Raw genomic sequence first — 21,130 nt, 5'->3', positions numbered from 1 at the left:
AAAGTTTCAGATTTTTAAGAAGAACATAAAAATAATAATTTTCCTTCCACTTTATAGTTATGTGCTTATTGTGTAGATCTTTGTGATCTTCGCTGAAGTGCGTTTGTAAAGAAACAATGTGAACAATTTTTGTATAAATACAATTTTTACTTAAAATTAAATTAAATACACTGCACAAAAATATACTGCTCAAAAAAATAAAGGGAACACTTAAACAACACAATATAACTCCAAGTAAATCAAACTTCTGTGAAATCAAACTGTCCACTTAGGAAGCAACACTGATTGACCCGACGAGGGTCCCCGTTGTCAATCAGTGTTGCAGTATATATATATTTTTTGGACCTCTTAAAGCTTTTCATTCTCCAATACATATTTGAACCAATATATAATATTAATTTTCAGGTAGATAAAATCATTTTGCCTGCCTAATTTGGGCTAAATTGTGGTACAGTTTTTCACCATGCAGCAAAGTGCTGCATGGTGGTGCAGTGGTTAGAACTGTTGCCTTGCAGCGAGAAGGTCCAGTATGTGAATTCCAGCCTGGGGCCTTGTTGGATAAAGTTTGGATGTTCTTTCTAGGTATTCTGGTTTCCTCCCACTTGACTGGTTGTTTGGCCTGTTTGTTTCCATGTTGCCTTATGACGAAATGGAAACAAGGGCAAAGCCCACCTACTACCCTAGTACTGCTGGTACCAGGACTTTGCAAGGATAGGTCAGCGTAAACAATGAAGGTTGTGATGTCTTACTGCTGTTTTTAAAGTTTGTTTTCAGAAGCTATCATTTAAATTTGTTTATTGTAGATTTATGTTCATGTCTCTTTCAGCACAGAACCATCCAAATTGCTCTTTTCTGTTTGACGTAAGAATATGCTTCCCTTCCCTTCAGTCCATTTATTTTCTCAGCTGTTTTCCTGAACAAAGTGCAGACAGTTCCACTTTAGATTTTTTGTGCAACCTTGCTTTTTTCCTAATCATAGATCTTTGGTCCCGCAGCAGAAAAGTAAATCGTATTTTGCTAGATAAACGCTCTTTTTCACCTGGTCAGAGATTTTGGACAAAGTAATGTTTTTGGATCTGCGAGAGTTCATTCACAGAGCTGGAGGGAAAAAATGAAAAATAAAAAACCGGCAACTGATTTGATCCTGCCATGTTTAGAAAGTGGAAGTTTGCAGATAAATTATCTGCCGGTTAACTCTTTAATAAACAATCTGGTTGCTGACAATAACTTGAACTCTTGAGAACTACAGCACGTCAAACAGAACTGCATACGAAAGCTTCAGTCGTCTTTATTGTTTCGCTCAGGCTGAGAGCGTCTACTCAGTAAAAACCTTGTAAAACTAAAGATGCTTTCTGCGTGGAACTACTTTGGTCTCTTTAAAGTGTCATGCAGCAGGTAAACACAAAGACACTAAGAATAAACTCTGCTCACCGACAGCTCTAAATCAACCACGTTGTTTGACTTTTGTGTACGTGGACGTCTGCGCGTGTGCTGTAATTTTTTTTATTTTTTCCCTTCAGATTGAAATGCTTCTCTACACACGAAATTATGTTTTTTCAGAGATGGAAAAATGAAAAGAGGACAGACAGAAAAGGTGTGCGAATGTATGAAGAAGGACTTGTGTTATGTCATCCCTAAAAATGGGTGATTTGGTTAAATAGCGGTTTATAATGGACATAATTATTGTGCACACCAATTACCTTAAATAAATGATTGCTCTCTCCCGCAATCACACAACGCGTGTGCTATAATCAGGAAGGCAAATGGTTGCTCCCGGTGTATGTGTGCGCTCGCATAAAACCTTTGTGATGGTGTGTGTGGCATGTGTGTGTGTAATACGGCGTGCGCCAAACACTGTCTGACCAGCACGCTTGGTTGGATAAAGATTAGACTCAAGGATATAGGAAAAGAAAGGCAAACGCAAAGAAATGACTCTTCTGCACTTGCAGTGCATCTCAAAAGCATCTTACACTTGAGCTCCAGGCGAATAAAATCAGTGTTGCCCAGGTTTTCCAGAAAGACGCCGTAGGGAGCGCTCGTCTTGAAATAGAAGGAGATGTCAGCGCTGGTCTCTCCCTGAAAGGTGGCAAAATGCAGGTAGGATGACGGGGTGGTGAATGATGCTGCGTTCCAGTAGTTATCTGTGGGGAGAAATAAAAAAAAAAAAGAGACAAGTTTGAGAGATAATTCTGCTCTAAGCTTCATGAAGTCTGTGAAAAACAGAAATTCATTCTGATTTGACAAGTAATGCGGAATTAATTTCTTTTTAAATAGCTAAAATAAACATTTTAATTTAAGAATCATCCTTGTCTTTTATTTCTCACATGTCATTTCATATCTCCTTTTTTATAATGGTAATACTCCTTACTATTCTATTTCTATTCTGAGGTTTTGACACAGCCTTCAATTTTGTGCAGCTTCAATATATATATATATATATATATATATATATATATATATATATATATATATATATATATATACGATAACCTTAGTCTCAAATTCTATTGAAGCTATATATATATATATAAAGCTTTCAGCTTTCTAAATCAGGTCTCGAAAAGACAAAGTATTGCACACAGGCGGGAGATTTCAGGATTTGCAATAAGTTTTCCAATGACTTTTGAATAAAAGGAAACCAAGGGCAACTAATGAAGACAAAGTAGCAGCACTTTGAACAGCTGCTGATGAACTATCAGACTGTGGTTGATGAAGTGACTCTGCTGTCTGCTCTTCCCTCTGTCTCGCCCCCATCACTCAAGGAAGATGAAAAGTATTGGGAAAACAGTAGGGGCAGAGGAGAGCGCATGCTGAGGAGAGACAACATGAGGAGTGGTAAGAGGGCCCCGGCATGGGCGAGAGGATCGAATATCGAAGGAAGGATGGAAAATGGGGGAGGGAAGTCATGGAGAGGGCAGGTGATGTTAGAAAATGAAAAGCTTTGGGGGCTTGTGAAGGGCAAGAAGAGGAAAAAAGTGAAGGCTGTTGCGTTATCAGCTAACTGAGGGCTCTTAGATGCCCGAGTGTTTTTGACCCACACCTGGAAACAGGTGTCTCCAGTCCTGTGTGCAGGACTGGAGAGAAGAGTCCGGCCCCTACGTCACGGCAACTAGCAGCAAACTTGGTCTTCCACAAACCCTCATTTATACTGAAACATTAAATATCTAATTGCCTGAATCTATTTTCTCATATCTACGTCAAACCTACAAACCACACTGAGACAAACTCTGAGCTGAAGGATAGGAGATCATCAAACAAAAAAACAAAACAAAACAAAAAAAAAAGAGCTAAAAGATTCATGTCAGCTCTGCGGGTGCAGCAGAGATCCACAGCTGAGTTGGAAAAATCTATCGACCTGACAACTATTAGACGCGTACTCTACAAATGTGGCCCTTATGCAGAAGTGGCAAATATAAACGCATTGCTAAATGAAAGGCGAAGGAAGTTAATTTTGGAGTTTGGCACAAGTCATGTAGGGGAGACAGCAAACATGGGAAAGATTCCAGTCTGGAGACAAAAAAGGCACTTTTGGCAAATGTGCAAAACGCTATGTGTGATGGAAAAACTAACTGAATGCACCTGAAATATGTTGGTGGCAACAACTGAGTCAAGGGAGGCTTTTCAACAGCAGGGTCATAAAAGCTGGACATAACTGATAGGAAGATATATGAAGCTTATTACAAGGCAATACTTAAAATATATGAGAAGTTGCAGAAGACTGAGGCAGCAGGAAAACAGCCCAAGACTCACAGCTAGAGCAACAATTGAGGGGGTTTAGAGATAAGTGTTATGTTTTAGAACAGTTGCTGTTCACATACATCTTCTATCCCATCCAACAGAGATAAGCCGCTCTATGAAGATGAATGAGGGAATTTTTCAGTCTCTGGATGCGCAAAACTGGTAGAGAAATATAGACGTGCAGCTATGATGGCAGTGAAATGTAATTCTGCAGGTTATCGACAAGGAAAAGGAATACAAACGCAGAAAACACTTTTTGCATTGATAATAGCGGAAAAGATCTGGAAAGCCCTCCGATTTTCCTTCCACTTCGAAACTGCGTTTCTGTTGGTTTACAACAATTCCAATGAACTGCAGAAACGTTAAAGGTTGTGACCTCCACAAATTGAATGACCGAGTCCTCTTGCATACAGACCTTTTTGAAGTATTGCATATGTGTTTGTGAGCGCAGGTTTTCAACAGCGCTTTTGTGTGTCTCCTGCTTCTGCGTGATAAACATTCCCCCGATGACAGACCTGTGCTCCACCCCTCTCCTTCATGCTGCACACTCTTTTCACCAGAGGCAAGGACTGATAGCAGCCAAGCTCCCGCTTACACAGACACACACACACACACACCCACGCACGCAGACATGCTGATGCTGTGTTTGTGATAAGTGTTTGAAGTTGAAATACTGTTTTGTTTTTGGCATAGCCAATTACTAAACAGGGGCAATTCAGGGCCCAACCAGAAGATGCCTGCCTTAGAGCAAAGAAGCAAATAATGATGTTTGTACTGTGCTACTCTGAAATCAATGAGACAAAAACGTAGGAAGCAGCGTAGTTGGTACTAAAAACATTAACAACCGGTAAGAACTTGTCGGTAATTATGAAACGTACAACTATAATGACAAATCTTTGCGAAATAATCAGCAACAGAGCAAAAGTGTTCCAATGTAATTCCCCACACATCAGTTTTTCCCACACTTCCGCCAACTTCAGGGCTAGAATGACATTTTCATGTCTGATTGGATTATCGTTTGTGTGTACCGAGACAGAAAAGACACTTGGATACAGAATTGTTGTTGAAGGAGGGGGAGGAAACGGGACGGAAGAAGAAGACAAGTGGGAGGAGAGCGAAACTGCTCAAAAGCGATTCATGGGGCGAGGACCAAAGAAGAACAAAAGAATCAAAGGGCTGACAGAGAACCAGAGTTGGAGAGAAATCAGTGCTGGAGGAAAAAGCGTGGAAGCCAAATGATGAACCTCCGACTGCTCTGGTGCCAGAATCACAGATGCAACTGTTTGGCCAGGCACTGCGGCGCATTCATCCCTCCCATATTGAAATATTTACCAAACAAATTGCTTCAACACTTTGGGAAAAGAAATAAATATTAGCTTGTTAAATATGATTTCAAATATCCGTCATACAAAGTAAGGCTTTGTAAACAGAACGCCGCACTCACAGGAGTAAACAAGTTTTTAATGGCAGGTATGTCGATTTTAATTGATAAAATCCTAAAAACTTCTTTGATTTCTCTGATGTATGGCAACGAGATATATGTCACAAACATAAATGCTCTTTGAAAAAGAACCTATTGATGGTGCCTACTGTTTTATAAACCCATTTTTAGTAATTGTTTCTCAAGGTAATGCGAAACATGACATTTCCTTTGATCAAATCTTTTTTTTCTGGGTGCCCTTCGGCTATTTGAGGTTTGTTCATTATAGTCTGAGTTTTACCTTCAATTTGTGTGTCTGACTGATCAATTGTTAAAAGCAGCCCTTATTATAGGCACACATTACTGCAAAAATAGATATTTTATTTTACAAGGATGTGTGTGTGTGTGGATACTTTGAGGACTCAAAACTTTTCTTTTGAGAGATAAAAAAAATAATAAATCCCAACAAACTGTGTAAGGCCCAAGCAATGAATGGAAAATCACAGAGGTGCCAGGATATAAATTTGGGTAAGAATAAAAATACATCCAAATGTGACTCATTTAGCCACATTTGCAAAGTGTTGCTCTGATTTCAGTTGCGTTCTTTCAGTCAGGATCTATAAATCATGAGCTAAGGTGAGGTTTTAAATTTTTTTACTTTTTCTTCACCAAAACAGACCAGAGAACAGACTCCTAATCTATCTATTCATCTCTTTCTATCTTACCATCACCCATGAACAAAACACCAACGCACTTTAACTCCTTCACACATTCTGACACAGACTGCTCTGATTGTGCCCAAGAGTAAAGGAGCAACATCCGTTCCTGCTCACCACCTAATGAACACCACTTTTCTCTGCTGTTTTCTTTGATCCCCAGAGTCATTAAGCGAAGCACCGTGTTACACAAACACTGAAAACAGCTGCTGACCTCGAGCAGAAAGGGACCTGTATCAAAAGACAAAACCCCAGCCCAGTGAACTGTGGAGAATGACACGATGTGAAATAGAGTTTGAGGTGAAGTCAGGGTCTGGAAGCCAAGTGGATGATTCATCTGTTTGGGCTTGACCAGATGGGTCACATGCCAGCGCCAACAGATGGTAAGGATGACTGACTGCACCCGCTGCAGGTCATTACTATGGACACTTTAAAGCAGACAAACTACGGCGAGCAAAATTAAGTACACGAGCTATCACATTAGAATTACAAATACTGTACTCGGCTAGAGAGCTTTGAGAGGCTGTCGCTACGGCGATGCGAAAAAACATTTGTTTGCTCCTCTAAAGATTTCTTCTGGTATTGATTAAACTTTTTCAGATTGCAAAAGTCTTTTTAATGTCAGTCAAAGACAACTGAGAAAATACAAAGAGATGTATTAAAATTCAAATCTATGAGGCAAAATGTATACAACTTATAATTGCCCTTTAAACCTGAGACAGGTTTCTCAGCGGGAACAACTGCCATCAAACATTTGCCATAGATGGTAATGACTGGAGAAATCCTGATCCACTGTTGTTTGGTTTAATTGAGACGTATTGGAGGGTTTTCAGGCATGATTCGGCCCACTAGAAGCCCTCATCACAGTTGGATTCAACTTACACTTTAATTTGGCCACTTAAAAAACTTTTTTATTTTGTTTGAGCCATTCAGAGGTGAACTTGTTGCTGTGCTTCAAGCTCGCTATCCTGCAACATAACTGCGATGGAGTTGAGCTTAAGGTCACAAACTGTTGTCAGAGCACAACTGGAGTAAATGTGGGAGTTGATCAGGAAACGACGGCTCCTGGTACGACTTCCTGAAGTCTCAAAGGCTTAGTTTTTTACATTTTTTTATCTTTCTTTAGATTGAGGTGTAATATATTCAATTTAAGCTCTTTTAGCCTACGTCTTGTTGCTACATTGAATTCTGGAACTACAGTGTTTGTTTCTGATTATGTGTCTGCGTGAGTGTTGAGGTGTCATTAATTGTCATAATTTAAAACCTCCCTTTTGATATTAACATTTCTTACGTGACTTGGAACAAATACATGTGACAAAAGCAGAATAAATATTTTTTTAACGTGTTTGTGCTTCACACAAATTCTTTAGCATGTTGTTGGAAATTAATTTCCCTTTTATTTTTGTTGAAAAAGAAAAGAAACAAGCATCATGGCATCTAATCTAACTTTTTCAATTACTTCTTATTTTTTCCACGCCACATACTTCATAAGTTGCTTCAGAAAGAATTCATCAAAGTACTAAGAATAGTCTCGTCTATGCAAGGTGCCCCTAAGGGCACGGCTCAGGAAGGGCTGTTGAAAACACTCGAACCTATGTATAGTTCGGCAAAGCGCTCAACGCTGGCACGTCAAGCATTCTTCCTCAATCATTTTTTAATTTCCACTGAGACCTGTTTTTCATCTCATTTGTGTAATTGAGCCATCTGTGGCCTGTCATTTTATGGTCTGGGTATGGTATATGCAGGGTAAATGTAGCATTTGAATGTTCACGTAATTAGTTTGTGCCTGTCATTTGAGACCCTTATCAATCTTTCTTTGTAATTAAGTTGCTTGTCGTACATTTTTAGCGCTAAACTCTCAGAGCTCAAAGTTGCACCAATGGAGAAATTACTTAATGCATAGAGAACTGAGACCCCTTACTTCAGATATCTTCTTCACAGCAATTTCAGTAATCTGTAAATAGATGTAGTATCTGTAATTTTCATAATTATACATGATTGAGTAAGTTTGAGATAGATTCGTTCCATTCAATCAGGTAGGATTGTTCAGATTGAATTAAGCTTTTCATAAGAGATGCAAGAGCAGGTTACATTTATTGAAGCTTCTAGCTATAAAAAAAAGCAAAAGATTATGAGAGACAATACATCAGTGAAACAATCAGTAAAATACGTTTTGTCAGGAGTGATGAATGAACACAGCTGTAATGCGATTTGCGGCTCTTCTCAGGTAAACATGAAACGGCAAAGTTAGGCCAGGATTAGGACGCACACGCGACTGCAGTCAGAAGATTTACGCACGTTTGTCTGCGCCGGAGCGTTGACAGTAAAGCATTTTCGATTTGTTCCACCGGCTGATTATTGCTTCTTGTCATATACTGTGAATTTGATTAGTAGGGCTCATAGCTCATGATATGTGATGCAACATAAAGAACGGGATATGGGAGTACAGTAATGATAATAAATGACAGAGCAGAACAGCTGAGATCAGGTGCTAATATTAAAGTTATAAAGCAATACTTTTACAGTGAAAGAAAGACAGATAGCCTATAACTCATTACGGGTTAATAATCTAAGATTGAAAAGTTATACATAAATCATGAATGCCAGTCTCTTGTTAAGGAATACTCCCACATCGTAGCTTAAGTCTGAAAAGTGAAATAAAGATGAGCTAGACGGTGGATTAGAGCTGAGCTTAAAGCCTCCTGTATAGCCGTATGTCCATCTGTAGGTGCAACCTTGAGTGCCTCTACTCTCCAGGTTCAAGAATTTATGGCAGAAACAAAAGTAAACTCAATGCACTCCTTATTCTTCACACATCTTTAGTCATAAAGGGATAGCATAGAGAGTTTTTGAAGAGGTGTTCTGTAAAGTTTTTATAAGTTACAGTTCTTTTACCTGGAAAGGTAAGATGTGATATTTTTGGCAAGTCTGTGAAAACCTGATGACACAATAGAAGAATATTCGCTAGAAGGCTAACTGCTACTCACACAGTCGAATTTTACACAAGTTATACAAATGAGAAAAATCTATCCATCTTAGAGGATACTGCATTTCTACGCATTAAGCTTGCTGCTTTATCGACACCTCAGGCTAAAAGTGCAAAACTTTAATTATTTTAAATTCATCATTAAAGTAAAACTATAGGATGGTAAAATTTCAATTGGTCCAAGGGACCAATTTAGCTCGGTTTTGTGTGTCAACATAAGAAATTGATTTAGTAGTAACACTTCACTACAGGGATCAGGACCAGTTCCACAGGGGCACTGGCACCTATTGCCCCCCGTCTAGAACTGCCCATGCTGAGGGTCATCACCATGGTTACTTGTGCTGGAAATCTAACCTACTCAGATTAATCAATATTATGAAAGCATTGCCTCTCAATTATCACTGCTATGAGAAAATGGAAAAAGCAAAAAGATGAGCAGAGCTTTTTGAACAGCTTTGACCTTTGTGACCTCGCGAGTTTCACCACAACATCTCACTTTCACCAGAAAATCTTTGTGAGAGACATCAAGTCAAGCAGAGCTTTATTGTCAATTCAGCCATATACACAGTTTACAAAAGAAATATTAATATGCTAGTAAAAATGCAACTTATGTATATAAAGCAGAGATTAAGTTTGTTCATGTTACACAATTAGACTATTAGAAACTAAAATGTATCCTACTTTAAGGACATAATTATCATTTGAAGAATGTCTGAACACAGAGCAGATTTCAAACTGTCTCTATGTTTATGTTCCAAGTTATGCTCATCAGTAGAAACTTGTGCAATTCTTTCAAATAATTACACAAACAAAACATTTGTAGATCATTTAGCACAACGAGATACAAAATAATTGGGATTTTGACTGAGTTACAATTACGATTTTCTATAATCTTCAATAGGTGGCACCTTTAGTGTTCAGCACACAATAATGTCCAGTGACAAAATGCTAATTTATTCATGTTTTACTGCAAATTCTATTATCATGTTAACCCAGTAATGGACTGGCCACTGCACTGCAAATCCACACAGTTATATCCAAAGTTTTACCAAACAAGCAACTTATTTTGAAGCACTACTTCAGCCTGATCTTTAATTTTAGCAATGGCTCAGATCCTTCAAAGAAAGCTCAAAAATGTTGCACCCGCTTCAGAACACTGATGAAGCACTGGACTGTATCATCTGCTTTGAGTCCGCACAACCGACAGTCTAATGTAAAATCCCACAGCTTGCTCCACTCTTCCAGGCTAAGAGCAGACTGATAAGTCACTGCGAGTAAGCCGGAATGATAAATTCAGCAGTCTCCACCACTTTAAAGCAGGAAGCGACTCAATACCTGCCACCAAAATGTTTTACTTACTTTACTTTATGTACTGTAGTTTGTATCTATCTCGATTGTACTCACTGCTACAAAATTAGTCCAGTACAGTTCTTGATTTATTGTCTTTGAGAACAAATACATATGTTTCCATATATGTTTCATTCAAAAGTGGGATTTTGTTATGTTTTCTACTTGGCAGCTTCTTAAGAGCTGAACAGCATTCACCCTAAACCCCTAAGGTATTCCAGTGAAAGTGTGTTTTTTTTTCTTACAGATGTCTTAAAGCAGACATGTTTTGATCAGAGTTGAACACACTGCCTCTTGAATACCTGAACAGGTAATCAGGTTTAGACATGCAGCATATGGCTTGCTATGTAACTGTTAAAAACAAGCTGTGTGTGTCACCTCAAAATGACAGCTTCTTAATTATCAGCAGGTCTGCTCGGATGTGACTCCGCACTAATTTGGATGCCCCCGGTGCTCTGCCTCCGTTCTTATCAAAAGGAGAAAATACATATAATGACTGTGATTAAAGAAGAGGAGATTACCATCAGCTTCACTTCTTATTTACAAGCAGATTCTCCTCTTCCCCTCCGTTTCTTATCCAGAAACATAACAACTGGTAGCTTCTGCCACTCTTCAAATCGCATCACTTCTGCTCTGGTTTTCAACTTGTTTTGTGATGTCAATGTTGCCTTTTTTAGTGCGTCACTGAAGACTGAGATGTGGCTAAACGTTTTAGTTTAACATTCGGTTTTCAAAGCAATTGAGTTTAAGTTATGAATACACATACACAATTTCCTCAAAAACAATAAAAATCAAATGTTTGCATCCTTATGCGTAAACCACAAGCAATTCAACATGACAAGCTTGATCTGTATGTCGTGTTTCTACCATTTTTAGATACAGTTAACAGAAGCGTTTACACAATGCAGTTCTGGTTAAAAGCATTTCTCTTTCACTGTGAGGTAAGATGTCTCTTTTGCGCTTTTGTCCATATTCTTAAACTCATTATGCTAATAGTGTACATTTTATTTATTTCATAATAGACTCATTCTTAGCTTACTAATAGCACTCTTTATTAAATACAAATTTAAAATAATTGACCTCCATGTTTTTAAGGTATTGGAACAACATTGTTGGATTAATATCAATTACAGTACAGCTAAATACCTCTGTGACCCCTAAAGTATGCTTTCACTTGTGGTCATTTGCAATGTTGGAAATATCTTGAAGCATATTCACATCACCATTATGGCAAAAATATTTAAAGGCTGCTTTGCTCCATTTGCTGCCTTTTTATTTATTTTTCCTTACATTTCTATCAATTAAAACGTCCAAACCCTTTCAACGTCAATAAAGGAAACTAATTTCTCTTCGTTTGCCCGTGACCATTAAACCAGCCTGGAAGATGGGATTCATTAATGCTGAGGCATGCACAGGCACACGCAGATGCACAGAAAATAGTTCCTCTCTTAAGGCTGCAACACACAAAAAGAGACGAGAACAAAGACACACAGGCCACCTCGCTGAAACGTTCCCTGTCTGCTCAAGACATTAGTCATTCACATATGAAAACCCATTACAGCAGCAGCCAATCGTCATTGCTCTTATTGAGACAGAGCTCCATCCACAGTATGAAAAGCATCAATCATCAAAGAAATACCTATTCACGTGTGAAATTTTTAATATATGTTTAATATGCCTTAATGGACCAATGTATAATGTATGCTTCAGTGTCTCTGCCAGGACCATGGGAAAAAGAAAAAGGAAAAAAAAAAAAAGTCATCTTCATTGAAAACTTTGTTAATTTGGTCACTCGGTATGAAAGAGGATGACTCCGTTCATCTGTTACACACAAAGACTCATACAGGGGTGACTAAGTAAGACAAAGAGAACACGGCTCCCTCTGAGGGACAGAAAGATTCATCTTTTATAATTGCGTTTGCCACATTACTATACGATACACTCCTACACACACAAACAGATGTGACATCATGGGTCATTAAATCATTGTTTGTTGGATTGTTGGCAGCTCTGTGATGAAGGGACATTAGTGAGACTGGCACCAGATTGTTGATGAGGGGACCATAATCAGTGCGACACCAGGGAGGAGGAGCGGCAGGTGGTCTGTCATGTTGGGCAACCTTGACAGAACCAGGCCACTTCCTGTCTCCTGAATGAATGGGTAAAGCGACTGATCAAGACAGAAATGAGTGAAGAATTAAAGAAAAAAAAGAAAAGCCATATCTACAGTAGGCTACATTCTTTTAAACGCAGAACCTTTCCGCTATAGGCATAGCTCTATCCCATTATCCCTAGCAGTGTGAAAAATGAGCGACCAATGGACTTCTTTATGAAGCATTATTGCATTGAACACGGCTGGTACTAAAGATTCATGGTCCTTTTTTTTTTTTTTTCTTTAAAGGATATTACTCCCCCTTGGAATATGCTAAATAGTAGAAATATAGTTGTATTGCTCTTTTTTTTGCTTTCCATTTGCATGTGGGAAAAAAAAGAAAGCATAAAGTAGAGAGTAAAGCCAAACGTGTGTGTGGTCAATACATATCAAAATATGAATAAAATTAGGTGTGCTGCATTTGCAGGAAAACATGCTTTTGCCTTTTACTGTATAGTTGCAGAAAGTTTTGGGTTGAGTTTACGATCCAGAAGTATAAAAGAACATTTACAACCAGTCCATTACATGCCTAATAGTTACAATAAAAAAAGAGTACCTTTCCAGCTCTTAACAGCTTTCAGCGTGGCTTCACAAAATAGGCAAAAATGTCTCATTTGATGGTGGATGCCTCAAACAACAAGATGTTTTTGTGAGAAAGGATATTGACATTTCTCCAATCTGACGCGCATTAGTCTCTTTAAACTCCACGTTAACTTGACACAAATGCTGTTGCTCACATTAAAAACACATTTACTGAAAACAAACATCCCCTTTGTTATGAGAGCTGTGGCGTTGAGTTTCATAATTTCCCAGAGACTAAAAGAAAAATAAATAAATAATCTTCTGCTTGGTCTGAACGCTGCCACTTGTCAATTGATTTGGGATCCTCTGTCAACAGTCAGCCCACATTAAACATCTCCAACTCCATCAGGCGGGACCACTGGGACCTCTCAAGGTTGCGCGCTCGGTTGCTTTTCACACAGTTGACACAAATTGGGTGTTTCCATATTTAGATAATCTAATCAATAATTGTACACATGATGTCATAGTACTGGGACTCTCTGTAGAAATTATAAAATGATGTATAGAGAGGAAGTTAAATAAGTTGGAATCCAAGGTAATGTGGTGATCAGAATGAAAAATATGATGAAGCAATACTGCACCTATAAGAAGGTTTTTGCAGAAAATAGTGAGGGGAGCTGAAAAGCTTATTGTATGTGTTTATACCTCAGTTCTGAATTGTTTCAGAGCTGCTGCAGGAATGCGTCTCCACAGTGTTAAAATGTTGAACAGCTGTCAAGATAATGCAGTTCATACCACAGGACAGCTTTTATATTTTGTCTGTTTTGTGTTTTTTTTTTTCTTTTTAATCCATTTGAGTTTTGAACTTCAGACGCTCGTCTGTTGAATAATTTCAAAGAGAAACAGACTCACTGTACAACGAAATGACATTAAGTTACACCGATTAATTTGATATTTCTCTAGAAGTGTAGCTCATATACCTATAATACAATTTCCACCACAAGCTGATGCATTTTTAAAGGCGGGGGGTTAATTAGAAGATCAGAAACTTTTCAGTAGGCTGCTCCCGAAAGACTCTGAAACACCATGAAAACTTTAAGAAGCTTCAAGATACAGTAAAACAACCCGTGTTTGGTGAGAAACTGATCAATACCACAGCTCTGAAGGAACTGTGAGTGTCTTCCAGCTGACCAAAGTCTAGCAGAGAGGAGAATGTCAACACTGATTACAAGGAGAGGAGAAACAAAAGTGTTTCATCTACCTCTCAGTCAGTGTGAGCTTTCTGCAGGATTGAAATCAGAAAAGGGGAAAAGAAAAATGGCTTCTACATGAACTTGAGCAGACTATAATGATGTGGCAGATGAATGGTTAGTTAGGAGTTTGTGGGAAATATTCAGAGACTATAATTACCTACTTATGCTCACTATCCCGCCAAACACACATATATAGAAATATTTCTCTGCAAACAAAAGTGAGGCAAAAATTACTCTGAATAATTTGCACTCAGAGTGTGAGCAATGTTATTTTCGCACCGAGGTGCAATCCTCGGATTAACAGGGGTATGTTGGTTTTCTTTCCTTATCTTTTATTAAATAAATTGTCAAACCATTAGCAGTGCAGTCAACAAAAGCTAAACTTTTGAAAACATCGCAGAAAGCTTTATAGTTCACTTTATAGTTGCACAAGAAAACTAGATAAAATATCATACAATGCAAACTGAGACCCCTCCCAAAGTGAAGGCTGCACCAAAACATAAATATAAATATGGCAAAATATGGATGCTTTCAGGAGGGTCTTGGAAAGGTCTTCTGGGTGAATCAACTCCACACTCATTACACATAGTGTTTTGCTGTGGAGAGATACTAAAAGCAGCATTTCAGTGTCCTGGGTGCTGTGCAGATTCTGGTAGCAGGATTGGCAGCCTTTCAATCAGGGGTCGCTCTACATCCTTGTGCAGCTTTTGTCATTAGAGAGTTTAAAACATAACTGGCCTTGCCAGTCATATTCCAAGGCTGCAGCCTTGTGATGCCTACGTTTCACTGGAAAAACTCCAATTAAAATATTACTACTCTCTTATAGCGGTAGCTGTGATTTGCATCTCATACTGCGATTTCTTTGGCTTCATACAAAAAGGTCTCACTAAGCAGCTGATTTGAATAATTCACAACTTCCATGTCAGTATATCTAATTTTGTTTACTTTTGCTGCCATCTTAGCAGACATTTACTACCTTATCATTTGTCGTAACTTGTGTGCACTTTAACAAAGTATTTTTTTTAATTTTTTTATTCTGGTGCAGAGCTACCACAGGACTAGGGAGTAAACAGGTTTTTCAAAGGGTTTGGCTCATTTGTGAACGTGAGTCACACTGACTGAAAATGTAACACACTGAAATCTTGGTCCTCAACTGAACTGAGTCTACAAGACTACCGGGTGTGAAAACGCCCTGAAAGAGGAATTCCTTACTACGTGCTGTTGGTGTGATGAGACTCCTGACAAAAGAAACGTCAGGTTGTGAAAAAGGATTAAGATTGCTCCTGAGAGCAGATAAGGTATTATTTTAGGTTTTAAAGATGACTAACATACATGCATTATTTTACAATTGGCAACAATTTCAGTACCTAACATGCCTGTCTTTTCATCCCTGACTTCAGTCTTAAGTTACAACATAAAATTAACACTTAGAAATAGTCAAATGCATAAGTAATGTGCTCTCAGCAATTTAAAAGAATAGAATATGCCAGATTAGTATTGAATTTAATTATAATTAACCTCTTGTCCTTTGTCCATACTATTAGAGTTAATAAATATGAAGCAGCTACATGCAATAATACTCAATCAGAGCTAATTTATTTTAATATTTGAAAGAGGAAAGCATAGTAAGTAGGAAGAAATTGTTTCATTTAAAGTTGGTTTTTCTACATTTTCTAGCCTGCATTTGTTGTGGGAGAGTTTTTAATTTCATACAAGAAAGCCGATCTGGAAGTCATGAACCAAATTTATACGAAACCATTGTGGGTTATAGGAATAAAATTAATCTTCTTACAAACAGAGAGCAGAATGGGCTGTGCTCATGGTGGATTAAGCTGCACCAGGTTAAAGTCTCTGAGCAGGCAGCACGCTCAGCAGTGCACAGCCCTCTGCACAGACACACGCTCAGTTGCATCCTCTAATATTGATAAGCTGATGAAAATTTTGAATGAAAATGGTGTTTTCTAGAGATAGGATAAAAGCAAAAATCTACATACAAAAAAAAGTTTAACAGATTGCTTGGAGACATCATACCTGTGCCTGTTACATTACGTGACAAGGAAAGAGTACTGAGATCTACATCACTATGTCCTTTTTTTGCCCGCTCTGTGAAATTAGGCACTGACTGCAAGCATGTTCCAGAAACGTTATTCAGACGTGTAGACATGTTTTTACATTGTTTTGCTATTGCGTCACTACTGGTTTCAGTTTCTATCTTCTTAAACTCAGATTCATTGAACACAGAGGAGCAGATCAAGTTAGAATGACACAGTCGCTGCTCAACCCACCTCTAATTTGCAGTGGGATTAAAGTAGCAGGAAATGGTTCTGCCAAGAAATGACTGAGAAACACAAAGAAGCGGCTTTTACAATTGGCTACATTTAACACCGCACGATTTGCTCAAGCAAAAATGAAATACAACACGGTGTGTAAATGCCACAGTTCCATTAATTATTCTGCCTTAACTAATGCAGTAAACACACCGCCTCTGGAACTTTATGTGCAAGTATTTTCTTTTTTGAAATAGCTACTGTGTTTAACTGCAAGTTTTAAACTCATTTAAAACAATCAAGTCAGGCAGTACCTCAAAGTAAAAAGTAACTGTTTCCAGCATTTTCTTAATCTGATCAAGACAAACCGTTTAGTTCTTCTCAATTAGACACTTGGCAACTTCAGCGGCGATGATGTCAGATGTTTACTATAGGATGTAATTGAAAAAATTGTAACATATTCTGCTACTAAAAACCAAAACCCTTTGTTTGGCACTCATTGAGTTAAGCTATGTTTTTTATAATCACATGCTGTTTACCCAGTCAAGACAATATATTTGCTGACAGTTTTCATAAAATTATAACATACGTGCCAAGTTCACATGTAGAACGAGAATACCTTTTGCCCAACATATTCTACTACTTTGTAAAATGGCACATGCATTGACTCTACTTTGATAGACAAGTGTTAAACCCCCCCCCCCAAAAAAAACTGCTGGAGTACCATTAATGGTTTCCCTTAGCACCGAATAACAAAAGTGGCCTTTGCTCTCTCTGACTGTTTAAAAGCTGCACACAATATATGAAACGGTGATTTTTAATAAGAGCCATATCACAGTGACTGGGGGTGCTCTCTTCATTCAACCTTTGATGTGAACTTCACAAAGGTTATGCAGTCTCTCCAACCAGCTGAGAAATGACTTGAAAATGAAAGTGCTCCCTTCCACAGATGACTTGGAGAAACTCATTAACACACATATTGCTTCTCAATTAGGTCACTGTAACTGCAGTCCTTCAGCCTCGTTCAAAGGTCGCCTTTGCCCCAGAAACTAATCTATATGAGCTCACGCCGGCTTTGAAAGTTTCTCTAAAGTTCATTCAAAGATCTGACTGATACCAGTATGCACAGCATGATTTGGCTCTGGGTTACCTTTCGGAAAACTTTTTATGTATTCTGAGCCAAAGTACATCAGATCCCTTCAGTCTCTTTCATGTCTTTCAATACAACGTCTCCAAAATAAAATGCAACTGAGATTCCTTTTGTTGGTTCTGGAAGACTGCTCATCTTATCTCTAAAGAGCTGACCTGAAAACGTAACTGGCCTCTACTAACCCGATACAAAATGTAGTTTAAGTTGAATAAGCTAAACAACATCAGTGCCCGTTGTTAAATATACTTTATGATATAGATCCAACGATTTTTATGGCATCAGGTAGGCACTGAGCAAGGCCGTCTTTCTGCACCCTCAAATGTTTTGAACAATTAAAAAGAATCAGGCGTTTCAGGTTTGCTAAGAAAACAGTGCAACAGCCCTTTAATTGAGCGCTGGGAGTTATATCCTACTTTAGAGTCATTAACCAGTCGTGGTGTATGGTGATATTCTCTCACAGTGCTTTTATTGTTCACAACGTAGCGGTTGGGCACTCCCTACACTTCCTATTGAGTGGAGACGCAAATAGGCAATAAGAAACTCAGTCGGGGCCGGTGAAAGATAATTCTTTTTTTTTTTCCAGTCTTTTTTTTTGAGTGCTCACAGCACCCGTAGAGCTGTGTTGCCCTGAGCAGTGAGCTATGTCGCTTACATTAAAAACACCCACCATACAAATTTCCTGTGAAAAGTTAGAACGACATTTTTAGGCGAGACAATCATTTTTACGATCAGTTCAGTTGCAGATAAATGCTCATTTGCCTTTTTTTTTGTTTGTCCCCCCCCCAAGATTTCATGGTGATTTCTTCAAATTGCAACTCATTTTCTGTACACATTTAATATTCAAAGCTCTGATTGGAAATGTTGGCACCAGAAAAAGAAATCTAACATTTACATAAAAAAAGAGCAATCAAACTTTTCTCCTAAAGCTTGCCAACTCATTTTATACAGCTCAACAAATAAAATTTGTTCAGAAGAAATCCATCAGCTCACAAACGTCTTACAAAATTATAAAACTCTGTTGTTGGGCCAATATTCCTTATAAATCTGTCTTTGTTTTTTTTTTTTAAATCCAAGTAGCTGTTTATCTATCATGAGAGCAGCCCACCGCTGCTCAGCCAACTACACATGTTTAAATGACAAAATACTTACTATCTCCATGGCAGCGGAGAGGTCCAACAGTGAGTTTGGCCTCAGAGCCCGGCCTGTGTGTGTCACCAACGGCAACCTGGCTAACTGGCAGGTGCTCTTTATATGTCAATAGACCCGAATCTTCCCTCCTAGCAAAAAGAAAAGGAGGAAGACAAAGATTTCCCACATTACAAACAAATGTCTCCTTTTAGCCTACTTTTTAAACATACAACCTCTTCACAATTTAGCTGTTTTTGTTCTGCTACTTTACATTGTTCAGCGGTGCAGAAAAAAAAAAGTAAAAAATAACATCATGATTCCTGTCAACACCACTTATGACTGAGTCAGTACTAAATTTCATCAACACCTTTCTGCCTCTCACTTTTCAGATGTGGTTTTTGAAAAGGGCGACACAATAAACTGTGCATAACATATGTTAGCTATGCACATGCATACATTAGTCCTTTATCAAACGTAGCACCTATTTGGCCATATTACAGAATGCACACCACTATAAAATACTTTTAGGCATTCAGTGATTAAAAAAACGAGTACAAGCTTATTAGCACCCCTCAGTAAGGATGCATACAAATGTTTAGAAATATGGTAATCTTTTAATGTAGCAACAATCTCTCATAGAACAATAATAAAAAAACAAAATCCTTCAAACAAAAATAATTCTTTGTAGAAATTACTGCAAGCGCAACAACTTTTACCACTACGACAAAGACATTAAAAATGGAATTAAAACACGATTTTGCCACCTTTGCATGTTTTCTGAATAAGGTGGTTTTGGGGGTGGGATTGAAGTCAACAAGCTGATGTTACACCACTGACTCACCAAGTGAGATAGTCACCACTCTGCATTAGCTGACTTGTGCTGCACCTCAAGTGTCTAATATATCAATTACAGATTACATGTGCTGCCAGCTGGCTGAGGATTTTAAGAAAAAAAAAAAAAACACACACACACACAGACCACCTCTGTGTGGTGCACATTTGGCTCATATCATTTCTCGCCAAAACCACACAGGGTGTGCTGAATTGCGCTGCAACATAATAGATCGCTGGACTTTGGCCAAGTAAAGTGTCTTCGGTAGCAGTTACTTGTGAAAAAAGAAAAATAAAGGCTTCACACAAGGCACCGACATTTGCAACCATTATTTTTTCTGTCACGTCCTTTATTTGTATTGCTCCATAGCCATCTGAGCTCACTCTGTGCATACTTTGTTGCAAATTTTGATGAGTTAACGGTCAGAGGCAGGTCAGTTATTGCGTGTTAATAGTATGACTGTAGAACAGATTGCTACCTTTGATAGTCTCTTCAAAAATATATACAACTGAATGGTTTTTTTTTTTTGTCTAATGCACTTTTTATAAATAATTTGTTCCTACCATCACAGATGTTGACTTTAAAGGCAACTGTGTACTTTGGTTCTACAATGTTAAGGTCAAGCTTTTCAGTAGCAAACATTTCAGGTTTATCATGAAGCAAAGGATGACTATGTGGAAAGTAATTCATGCTCTCCTCCATACTTGTGCTAAGGATTCATTTCTTTTACTAAAAGTCTCTGAATTCTCAGTGTCCATGGCATCAGTACCTTTTGAAAAAAAAAAAGGGTGATTTTAACTAAAAATCTGGTGGATTCTATCAATAAACCAAATTATTATTAGTATTGTTTTCACCAGACACTTTATGCCGTGCACAGAATGTTTACATTTGCTGTATTAGAAGAAGAGAATTGTGAACGTGTATATTTACACTGAATATCAACCTTTAATCAGTAAAAATATTTTAGACTCGTAACCTGTGAATATCAGAGGTAGATAGCTGACTTCAGCACAACACCGATCTCGTGGATATAAAAAAAACCCACCAAGTTTAGTGCAATGAGATGCTCTACAAACATTTCACTTGATGTGCTGATTTTACGAAACCCCATTACGACTGCTCAGATGACAGTTGTGCAGTAATTCTTACCCCTCCTGCAAAAAGTAGATTAAAATAGATTAAAGTATGCACTTTAAGCAGATTCAAATTAGTGAGCAGTAATTTTGTAAATCTCTTTCGGTGTCATTTTGTTGAAGTGTGAAAAGTTGAGAGGTATTTGCTGAGTACAGTAAAGGTTTTGCCCCCCCCGTATTTTTTAAAATCCCATTGTTAGATAGAGTTAGATCGCTGCAGCATGACCACAGATGCAGAAAACGTCAAGCTAAATAATTATATAATTTTTCCATCTCTCAACACAGCTGCCCCTGAAGTGGTCTCCAGGGTGCTGACTACAGCTCAGAAATAATCAGATTGATTTCATCAATCTGATTAGGATAGTAAGTTAATTCCTTCTTATCTTGTTTTGGTTATATGCTTAGGATTATTTTCCTGTAAATCATGTCATGGTGTTGTATTTATTTTTTTGCATGCCAGTGAATCTCTGGACCCAGAATCCCTCT

The 21,130-nt window shown here is 38.1% G+C and overlaps 1 protein-coding gene across 4 annotated transcripts in view; it reads right to left on the bottom strand.

Moving 5' to 3' along the window:
- Positions 1 to 21,130, bottom strand: part of cntnap2a (contactin associated protein 2a) — a 289,428-nt gene that overhangs the window by 45,042 nt on the left and 223,256 nt on the right. For all 4 annotated transcript variants that reach the window (XM_081601734.1, XM_081601735.1, XM_008438563.3 and 1 more), the window contains exons 17-18: positions 18,701 to 18,828; positions 1,971 to 2,141 (exon numbers count right to left, since the gene is read on the bottom strand). In XM_081601734.1, the coding sequence (XP_081457860.1) occupies positions 1,971 to 2,141; positions 18,701 to 18,828 (299 nt within the window). The remainder of the gene's footprint in view (positions 1 to 1,970; positions 2,142 to 18,700; positions 18,829 to 21,130) is intronic.

The sequence above is a fragment of the Poecilia reticulata genome, chromosome 20 (assembly GCF_904066995.2).
Source record: "Poecilia reticulata chromosome 20, P_reticulata-male-v2, whole genome shotgun sequence".
NCBI lineage: Eukaryota > Metazoa > Chordata > Actinopteri > Cyprinodontiformes > Poeciliidae > Poecilia > Poecilia reticulata.
The sequence above is the reverse complement of the archived record's forward strand: the minus strand, read 5'-3'. Positions and strand labels throughout refer to the sequence as shown.